Source organism: Carassius auratus, chromosome 44 (genome assembly GCF_003368295.1).
Source record: "Carassius auratus strain Wakin chromosome 44, ASM336829v1, whole genome shotgun sequence".
Taxonomy (NCBI): domain Eukaryota; kingdom Metazoa; phylum Chordata; class Actinopteri; order Cypriniformes; family Cyprinidae; genus Carassius; species Carassius auratus.
The window spans coordinates 7,732,206-7,743,034 of NC_039286.1; the positions used below are offsets into that span (position 1 = coordinate 7,732,206).

Consider the following 10,829-nt stretch of genomic DNA (forward strand, 5'->3'; position numbering starts at 1 on the left):
GGGACATTGAAGAAATATCTGGCTTGAGTTGAATCGTGAATTGTACTCACCGCTGGGCATAGAGGTCTTACGGAGCAATTCCTGATGGCATGATCTGGAAAAGCACTGTTCAGACATAGGCCAATTGCTACGTGGCAAGGACGCTCCGTGTGGGATAATAGAGTAAAAATTCATTTGCATGGGTTCTGGTACTGGAGGCCCAGGAGTGGGTTAGCTGTTTTTTGGCTTCATCCTCGAAACAAGAAATGAGGCGTTGTGAAATGTGGGAGGCATAATGCATGAAACTTTCCAGTCCCACGATGTCATTGTATTTCGATGTCATTGTATCTGGGTGTGAATATAGGGATTTATCCCCAGACGGAAAGCTCTCAGTAGTGCGGCCTCAATCCTAACCGCTGTGGCGGCAAGCGTGCGGAACTCCAAGGTATATTCATAGATAGAGGATCCACCATGACGTAATCGCAGGAGCTGATCTTGCCCAGACAACCTTCCCACAGCCACACCAACGACCTCCTTGAAATGGATGGAGAAAGCTTAATAGGAATTAATAATTTAGGCATTCCAAATCCCCCTTGGCCACAGCAACGCTTTACCGCTTAACAGAGAAATGAGAAATGCTTCCTTAGAACGCTAGGTGGGAGCGAGACTTGGAGTAGAAGGCTGCGACACCCAGCTGCATAGGAAGCAGGAATGGCAATGGGACATCCAGAGGCAGGTGCCAGAGTGAGTGAAACTCAAAGAGTATTGATCAATTCTTCCAGCATGTGTGCAGCAGAGAGAGGCTGGTGCTCCATCACCTGCCAAAAGTCCAGGTCCGGTCTTCTTTGATGGACAAAGGCTACAAGGCACGGAAGGTTATGGTTACATCACGTCTTTATTGACTAAGGTGATAGTAAATGCAGAGGGGAAAGTGAAGTGTGGAGAATGAGAAGATACAGAATCGAGTCCTAGAGTCAGCCCTTGCTTTCCAACGGATGGTCAATTAATAAGGTGATTGTGATCGTGTGAACATCGGTGCTGATGACTGTGTTGATAGTGGTGACTGTGAATCTCTGACAAAATGTTTATTAGGCCACTCATATGGTGGTGAATGTTATTTCATTCTCTGCCAGAAGAAGACATGTTTTACTCCCATTTTCTAAACTGAATAAACTGTGATAATGTGTGAAATGTGTCTGAATAAATGTTGGTTTGACTGTACCCAGAACATGTCTTACTTGTCAAAATCACAGTAACACCTTTTGAGTGAACACCTCATGCTGAACAGGAATCGGCCCAGTGTTTTACAGCCATAAGAAAAATACATGTGTCAGAGTGAGCTGTAGGCCCAGATAATGCATGCCGAGTCTGGGGCAGCTAATTCACGCCCCAATGGGACAGCTGAGTTCAGGCCGATTACTAGCACATGCTATCTGGGATATGAAATTCTGATGCTGCTCTTCTGATTATGATGCTGCTCTTCTGCACTGCATCATTCTATATGGAATGACAAAAAAGTAGGCTATATTAAGTTAATGCTTCAGCAATCTACAACCATGTTTAGACAGTCAGTCCAAATCCAATTATTTGTTGATCCGATTGGAATCTGATTTAAATGATTGACCTCCTGCACTGTCACTGTGTATTGCAACTGTTCAGATCCAATTTGTGTGTCCTGTGAGGCTCTTCCATTTTACTGAATATCTGCGTTGGTTTCTATGGTAACGAAATTGCATTGCTATGGATGCATATTTTAAAGACAATGGCAGCAATACAGTTTGCAATGCAGATGTTGTACAACATGATAGCATTAAAGAGTAGGTAGCTCATTGTTTCTACAGTTGTTTTTATCTGTAATAATTTTTTAGGAATTAATTTATTTTGCGAGACATAATTCTGAAGTCACTTGTCACATGCTCATGCAGGTCTTTAAGTGCCTTATAAGTAGTCACATGCTTCTTTTGTCTGCCCTTTTCACCCTTTAAATTCAGTATTCAGTACTTAATTTCAAACAACACATTCCAGAAATATTTGAAATATTCTAAGAACATACAAATGTCCCGTTTGATAATTTTAGTAGAACATTATTTGAATGTCAGCATAATGTTCCTGAAATGCTCTTTTAATGTGTTCCTTTAAGCAGCTTATAATGACTTATTGTTACAATTATTATTATTAGCATTGTAGCAAATAAAATAGCTAGCATTCCTGGCAAATCCAGGTCTTCAGGCTAATATTTACACTCTGTTTTGACACATTTGGTATCTTGAAACCGTTTAAGGCATTTCAGTGACCTTTCAAGAGACTTATTTTAAGGGCACTTAAAGTGAAAGTACCAAGTGTCTGTCTATCTCACGCACAATTGGCCAGATTGAGCACACCAAGTAAAGGTCATTTACTTCAGAGAGAATACTGAGAATCTTCTAAATCGATGATTTTATTTCCCTTTTCTTATTCTTTCACGTCAGTGTTTTAAGAAAGAAAGAAAGAAAGAAACACTTAATAAGAGAAAGACCTTAAAAGAGGAACAAACACACTGTCAAACACAGACTACGTTTCTGATTCTTTATTTAGTTACTTCATAAATAAAGGGAAGGTTAAAGATATTACATCAGAACACCTGGCCACTCGTAGCACCATTTTGGAGAAAAATCCAGCGCTGACAGGGAGAATATTTGACCTAATGTTTATTCAGCAGTATTTCAGAAACAATACATACAGGAAGTGATACATACAGTCTATGAGACACGAAACAATGAACATTATTTAGACATGTGAGAAACATCACAGAAATAAAAATCAGCTGAATAAACTCCACCACACTCTCTCGGAATTCCTCATAATTTCTCACATTATCCCTCATACACTTTCAGGTTTCCTTCCACCGGTTTCATACCCTTTATGCTCCCAGTGACTGTCCTAGATTTTTGCAAGTCTGTTATTAAATTTTAATCCTACCCCTGGTGATTACATGAGATCTTTTTTAAAATAACATAGCAGACATAATGACGCAGACAACATTTACAGGCTGTTTTAAAACACATACCGAAGTGTAACATTTGAGGGCATACAATCCAAACATCAGATATGCTTAGAATCTACACCCTAATCCACAAAATCGTGTTTTTAGTCTTTGAGTAATAATTTTAAGGCATGTTTCTAATAAAAGAGCTAAATAATTACTGAAATAAATCAAATTTAATATTAGGTCATTTTTATGTTGCTCAAAACACAATAAATAGTCCTATATACATAGTTCTTGGTACAAAGAACATAACCAATATATAACACAAGGACCACAATTAACATAAATATCCACAAATACACTGCACATCACTGAGGATGAATTATACAGTAATGGGGTCTTGATGGACATTATATCTTACTTTTATGTTTAATGGTTCAAACAGAGAAACAGTCTGTCTAGTTCGGTCAATTAAGACTAATAATCAAACAATAATAGTCATGGTTAATCTGGATTTCTGAGGTATGATGATCTTCTTTGAACTAAATTTTGCAGGGAGACTTTCAATATAGCAACTAGTCGTCCAAATATCGCATCTCCTGACCATTGACAATTATTGCAGCAGTTTTGCACACATACAGTCCACACATGCTTATAAAACCCTGCAGGCTTGTAACAACAAATACTTGGATTGCAGGAAAGCGAAGATCTAGGAAGCGAAGATGGCTAATGTTAGTCTGTTAAACTTGCTGCGACTTGTGAGTATAAAGGGCAGAGATCCTCCCTCTCAAGTTTTTGCTTTTCATCCGTTTCACTCTCTTCCATCTTGGTGTTTTTCTGGTCGGGGAAGGGCTCAGAAGATGGTGCTCCAGCGTTTGGGTGGAGAGCGAGATCGGCTTTCTCCCTGAGATTGGAGAGAAGTTGTCATTGCGTGGTCATTGTCATGTCAATTGCGTAACACGAAACCTTCTCAACATTGGTGTTGGATTATGCAAGGTCAAAATCAATGTTAGTTCTCAAACATATTACAAAAGAATAAACGCTGAAGCTTGCACAGAAATAGCACAGAGCATCAGCAGAATGGGTGAAGGACCATGTGCTCAATGTCACAACTAGTGAATTTTATAACAAAACGGACAATGCTGAGTAATCCATATTGTAGAAGTGTTTCTAAAAGAGTGATCTGAGCACTCAGCGTTTTAGTTCTACAGCACAATGGATGTGGAAAGCCAGTCTGATTTGATAGTTTCCTCGGTTCAGGAGAGATTGTCATGTGAAAAATGCAAAAGGGAGAAAAGGAAATTAGGCAAAAGAGCAGATGAGGTAGATGTTTTGAGCTAAACGCGAACATCAGTGTCTTATTGCTTGAATGTCACACTTAAAATGTTAAAAACAGTACTAGTTTAAAAATGATATGCATCTCCCATCCGTTTTCTTTCTATGGAAAAAAGCACCTCCAATGTGATGTTTACCATCTTTATTTCCAATGGATGGAAAAAGTCTGGAAAGACATAAGGATGAGTGAATGATGGCAGAATTTTCACTTTAATGTGAATGATTCTTTTTAGGAGCAGGTGATATTCCTTAATCCACTGAAAATCAAATATTACTGGCAATCAGTGAAAATAAGCATGAAGAGATATGAATACTTGCCCTGCACCGGGCAAAAGTTCAAAATGCTTCTGACTGCTCAATGAACTTAAGCAAGGTTGAGGCACAAAGAAAGACTCACTTTGACTGTAAAATTGAAAAAGATGAGACAGGCTTTCTTTATAACATAAATAAATATTGATTTTGAAAAGCTTAAGTGAATAAAAGACCTTCAATGTTTGCTGAAAGACTGCACAGCCCTCACTGACGGGATAGGTGTCATTACTTTAGTGAGAGATGGATATTATTGGACTTGCATACAGAAGGTTACTTTGGGTCAGAACAGAAGCAGTCGATAGTCTTATCAAGGACATTCTCGTTCACTTTTTCACATGCCTCTTCAAGCACAGAAAGAGAGTTCTAGATGGTTTCAAAGCAATAATCTATGCAACATCTCGTTATCGAACATTTTTAATAGCCTTAATTACACCACGATGTTGAAATTGATTTCTTTGTAGGCATTTGCATAAAGAAGCATCAATCAACTGTAATTGCGCTTCATTGAGAATAACCTTTTTTTAAATAGCTAAAAAAGATCTTAAATATGTATGACAGTCTTCTCAGAGAGTCGTTCTCTGCTGTTTTAGGCTCACCAGGTTGAAGATTCTGGAGAGTGTGTTCTGTTCCCTTCTGCGTCTGTGAGGCGATCTAATGCTCTCCAAGCCATGCGTTGACGGGGAAGCCTAAAACACAGTTTATGAACAAAAGAAGATACCAGCCCACTGCTGTTTACTGATATACTATGAATATGTTTATCTTTGTGATGTTATTTCAAACTGTGAATTAAAAAAAAAAAATAATAATAATTCTAGTGTTTCAAATGTTCCAGTATACATTCTGTGCTATGTTTTGATTGGTGATGCATCAGTGTATTTCTACAAACGAAGCGTGCAAAGTTGAAGCATAGAGAACGTTACATGTTTGCTCGGTATTATATGAGGGGGTGATTTAGAGATGGCAAGAGTGCTGCATAGAAGGATAATCATAAGACAGGTTATTTACATTTTTTGATCTACAATAGGGAATTTTCTGAACGAAACAGTTTTGCAGGCCAAAGAAGAATGCTTTTTGCGTCAGTTGTTAATGTCCAAATACAGTGCTGCATGTTTTTATGTATTTGAGCCTGTGGAGTTAAACCTCACATGAAAAACAAACAAACACAGGGAACACTGGTGAGTCAGTGAATCAAGACCTGGTAAAGGAGAAGATGGGTTGGAGTATGAGTCAAGAGTTTGAAGACCCCTAGAGAGAAAGCTGCTTTACTGGCTGTGACTCAGAAAAAGCCCTGCTGTTCAGGAGAAATTCCATCAGAAAAAAAGTGCAACGATCAAGGCAAAAAATAATAATAAATAAAATACAGTAGAAGAAAGAAAGAAAGCAAAAACATGAAAACGCTAATAATGATCTAATCATTTCCGTGCCCGAGATCACTCTTTTATGTAAAATAGCACAGCTAAAAGCTGTGGAAATTCATAATCACATAAAAGATTAGTTTAAAATTACAACCAATTTCTTAAGTTATTCCTAATTTATGCATTTTAACATAAGAATGTTCTGTACTGAAATTATGCATATGTAATCTTATGAGAGTGTGCCTTAATAAGTATAATAATTGAATTGAAAGCATTAAATGTGGCTAAACTGAAAGCACAATTCAATAATGCTTAATAAACTCCAATAAATAAAATGGCATGGGCTTAAATATCATGGCCCCTCCACAAAACTAAAAATGTTATCAATCTGGGGATTTGTGGAAAATGAACCCATTCCACCTATAAATCATCCAATCCCATAGGTTAAAGAGAAGATCGCATGAAGCACAGTCAAAAGTTCAGCAGCTGTAATTAGAGCGATGCATTGGTTAATTCACAAAGAAGAGAACAAATGATTAAGTAACATGACAGATCTATTAGAAATGAGACAGGACAAGAAGACTTCCTGCAATCAGCCAATCAGATCTGTTCATGAGGGTGTCTGTGAATGCAATTGTGAATCACATCAAGGATAAGTGACATACCAGACCCAACAGTTCTCTCCACTGCACATGAAAAAAAAAAAAAAAGTAGACTCATTAATTTTCTTCTTAGATGAATTTCTAATTTCATTGCTGGATATGAGAGGTCATGGAAAATTATTATGGGTCAAATCTATTCTATCTGCTAGCAACCAGCTATATTGTTAATTTAAGAGGGAGGTGGAAACCTCATGGTTAGAGGTAATTGTTGACAAATATAGTGTTATGAATATCATATTCTTGCTTTGGCACCATTTATACCCTAGGCAAAGCATTTTCTTGAAATAAATGCATATACCAAAACCATTTTAAACAATGGAATTAGAAAAATGCCAGTAGAAAAATGGGATATTAAACTTACCCTCGACTTGGGACGAGAAGAAGACCCCTTCAAGGAAACAAATCGAAACTTTTAGTCAGGGAATATTTTAAGCATTCAAAAGGCACAGGCACAGCTTTTAATTTAGAGGTCTGAATATTATAAAGACATGTTGCGTTATCCAGTGGAATGCACACAAGATAAGCAATCCTTGAACAACCTTTACACAACTAATCCTTGAAAACTTTTAATTGTAAAGATGGGGTTGATCATTAGGCTTCCTTGCAGTCCAGATGATTAATGACAGCAGAGACTGTATCTTTTTAATGAACAAGCCCACAGACCTGAGGAACAACTGTGCAATTAGTGCTTGCCAGAATACAATTTTTAATTTAGGACTTGAGTAATGAGAGAAACGTTAACATTCGTATCTAGTTTCCAAAAAAAAACTGATTTTGTGTTTTCAGGGAAGAATTCAAGAAAATGAGTAATGAGATAAATCTGCAAGTCAAATCATGTCATCTGAAAGTGGAATTTAATATTTAAATATCACATCTTACATTAAAAAAATGATGTTAAATGGGTCACATGAGGTTGCCAAAAAAAAAACATTATTTTGTGTATTTGGTGTAATGAAATGTGTTTATGCAGTTTAAGGTTCTAAAAACACATTATTTCCACATACCGTACATTATTGTTTCTCCTCTATGCCCAGCCTTTCTAAACCGCATTGATTTTTACAAAGCTCATCGTTCTGAAAAGCGAGTTGCATGCTGATGTGCCAGTTGTCGAGTGCGTTGTAATTGGCCGATACCTCAAGAGTGTGACCGAAATGTTACACCCCTCACCATACTGTGATGCCATGTGCCGATCAGAACACCGGTGCGACAAGAAAAATATTAAAACCCATAATAAACAAGGCATTTGTTGCATCCAGTGGGGACATAATTACTGATTATAATTTCATTATTCTGTTTTTTTATGCGTTGCGTTGCATTGCGCCAAGTAAATATAAATCCATCTCTGCATTTTTGATCGGAGAACGACAAACAACAAGCGTTACTCTACACTGCTCAAAACTCTTGTTTGAATCATCAGTGGCAAATCCTTTAAATATGAAAACGTACTTACAGACTGTGAGTCAGCATTATTTGTCTGAACACCGGAATTGTAGGCTACTCTCCCAGGAAACAATCCTCGTCATCCGTAATATGCATTGCACACAACTGAATATTTGGTTTGAACTGTTCTAGAATAGTGTTGTAAACACAACCTACAACCTAACCACTGATTTCTAGTCGTGTCCTCTTTTGGAAGACCAAACAAAGTATTTTTGCTTTCACAATGAAACACACAGCTTCTCCACAACATGGTTTCAGCAGCAACAATACTTCAGCAAGAATCAAAGTCAAGCCTTTGTGTTAACATTTGGGCAATGTTATGCAAATCTTCCCACACAGTGATGTAGACATGTGGGGGCGTGTTTCAACGAGGCATTAACTTGCATTAACAATTCTTAACTTTTATAAGGAATATCTCTTTGGGTTTGAGACTTTAGTCTTTGCAACTTTAGGGATCTTATCTATTCGCAAACAGCTTGTAACACTCCAAAGAGAAAAGAAAACTTGAAATAGCATCATATGACCCCTTTAAAGCAGAAAGATCATTTTTAAATAAAATGCTAAACATTCTCTTTCAGGTAAGTTTCCACGCACATCTTTTCATCTGAAACAGTGACTTTCAAAGAGTGACTCATTCTTTACTACAAGAGAAACTAACACTAGTGATGTAAGTGAGTGTAATGTTTTCTGTCTCACATTAAAACAAGTCTGGATATTGTAGCAAAGAAAACACGGGCTGCATGTTGAACATGACGACAAACTTGGCATGCAAACTTAAGCCAGCAAATGGCCAGACACAATGTGCCATGTCTAGAACAAAAGCTTGTCCTTGGCATATTGAATTTTGGTAAAAAAAGAAATAAAGAAGCATGCTTTTCCATAGTCTTCATTAAATATATATGCTCTTATTATATAAATGAGCCAGCTGAGGTAATGTTTTCCTGCAGCTCAGTGCTTTGAGAGTGGTAACAAACTCTTTGGATCAGTGGGAGCTACAGATGAGAGGAAGGGAGGTGTGAAAATGTCATTCTCATGTCTTGTGAGGAATTGATTTCTTTTCTTGGGTTGCAATTGTTGGTTTCACATCACTCTCTGAAGTTTAGCACTTAAAAATCCATGTCAGCACATGTGGATACTTACCAAGCTCCTGAAGAAATGCACCACAGGGTTGACTTCTCCATGACGACGAGTGGAAGAGTGCTGGGGTCTCTGTGGAGAGGAAGAAATGAGCCCTTCATATAAATAAATAAAAGAAAAATGTCTAAAGTCAAGTTGTAACATATATTAAGACAACTTCCTGGGCTGGAAATTCAATTATTAAAGATTCAATAGATGTAACTGCAAAGTCAGCCAAACAAATACAGAGATAAAAATATCATGCTAATCTAAATTTTCATTTGCACTCAAATTGACATGCTCTGAACATTAAAATGAGAATGCAACAAGGAGGTATGAGTGTCAATAGTATAAAGCTCTTCCTAGAGGCAATAATTGAATCACACTTTACCAGACGAACAGCAAACCACTATAATGATATCACTTGCACTGCAAACAGATGTGCCCAAAGCTTCTTAATGCTGTGAGAATTCAGTGGTTTTTACATTTGAGCCATCTTGCCTCCAATGACTTCTGCTGGAGCCAAATAAATAAACACCCATAAATATAATCAGTTTCTAAAGCAGACTGAACAGTGTTTGAACATTCATCTTGGAAGAAACTTTATTTTCAACCAGATTCAGCTATTTGTCCAACATTCACAGGATTTAAGACATAGTTCTTCAAATGCTTCATGAAATTAAACGTGGGGAATCATCCTCTTATCTGGTGGTATGACTGGAAAGGTTGTTAAAAAAATTAATAATAATACTATATATATATATATATATATATATATATATATATATATATATATATATATATATATATATATATATATATATATATAATATTCAATGGATTTTACTGATATGCACATTAACTTTTACAAGAGCTTAGAGATTGTACATTATTCAGAAATATAGACTGTATTTGGTGTAAATAAACAGAACCTCAAAAACTAGGACTTCAAACTGTAAACTGAAACTCTATAATCAGAATAGTCCATCTAATCTGAATTTGAGTATTTCTCCTAAGTATTTCTGTTTATCTGTAGACTACATCCAATCCAATGCGACACAAATGCAATCACCTGAACTATATTATGCCCAAGAAATTTTGAGAAGTAGTCATTGACCATGACAAAATATGGAAAACAAGTTAAAAAAAAACAACAAAAAAAACTCACCTTTCCCTTTTTCTTTTTGTCTCCTCCAAAGAACCTGCCAATCTGATCCAGGAGACCAGGGGCCTTCTTCTTCCTGCCCAGCCCAAAGGTACTTTGTCCAGAGGTGCTTGCCGTGGCCATTCTAGGTGTTGATCGGTTTGGTGGTCTACAGTCTGGACAGCCCACGAATGTCTTTCTTCACTCAATCCAAAATCCGCTCTGGGGACACTCTGCAAACTTTCTGGATAGTCTTCGGCGCTTCTAAGGAAGAAGGGCTGGCCTTTGAAGGTGTCGTCCCCTCTGTTGCACAGCATCACGGGAGATGAGGTGGGTCTCTAATAGCGTCACTTTTTCTGAGCCGGTGCCAGGCATTCTTTCGAGCCCTTGTGTGCCTGCGGAGGGTGTCACCACCCTGCTCTCTGATAAAAGGAGCTGCTATTGTTCTAGTATACATCTGCCTCAACTTGGGCCGAGCACAACAAGGCCTGTCTATCAGAAAGAACTAGAGCACTGTGCTG

At 37.5% G+C, this 10,829-nt stretch overlaps 1 protein-coding gene across 3 annotated transcripts; it reads right to left on the reverse strand.

Annotated features, from left to right (window-relative positions):
* Positions 1 to 2,530: 2,530 nt before the first annotated feature.
* On the reverse strand, positions 2,531 to 10,590 carry LOC113062336 (myelin basic protein). 3 transcript variants are annotated; one of them, XM_026232118.1, is made up of 6 exons: positions 10,333 to 10,590; positions 9,189 to 9,257; positions 6,970 to 6,996; positions 6,612 to 6,632; positions 5,188 to 5,277; positions 2,531 to 3,848 (listed from the first exon to the last, which is right to left on the reverse strand). In XM_026232118.1, exons 1-6 carry the CDS (start codon positions 10,450 to 10,452, stop codon positions 3,798 to 3,800), a joined length of 378 nt encoding a protein of 125 aa, XP_026087903.1. In that variant the 5' UTR covers positions 10,453 to 10,590; the 3' UTR covers positions 2,531 to 3,797. The 3 variants fall into 3 exon arrangements, with proteins under 3 accessions (XP_026087903.1, XP_026087904.1, XP_026087905.1); XM_026232119.1 differs by lacking the exon at positions 5,188 to 5,277 and having other exon boundaries at positions 10,333 to 10,586; XM_026232120.1 differs by lacking the exons at positions 5,188 to 5,277; positions 6,612 to 6,632 and having other exon boundaries at positions 10,333 to 10,588.
* Between the last annotated feature and the right edge of the window lie 239 nt (positions 10,591 to 10,829).

What these genes read in the sequence shown, in the direction of transcription:
- LOC113062336 (XM_026232118.1), bottom strand. Translation starts at nt 10,452, where the DNA reads ATGGCCACGGCAAGCACCTCTGGACAAAGTACCTTTGGGCTGGGCAGG. An exon ending in ACAAAAAGAAAAAGGGAAAG is followed by an intron (nt 9,258 to 10,332) that starts GTGAGTTTTTTT and finishes TCCTCTCCACAG; the next exon opens with AGACCCCAGCACTCTTCCAC. An exon ending in CTTCTCGTCCCAAGTCGAGG is followed by an intron (nt 6,633 to 6,969) that starts GTAAGTTTAATA and finishes TTTCATGTGCAG; the next exon opens with TGGAGAGAACTGTTGGGTCT.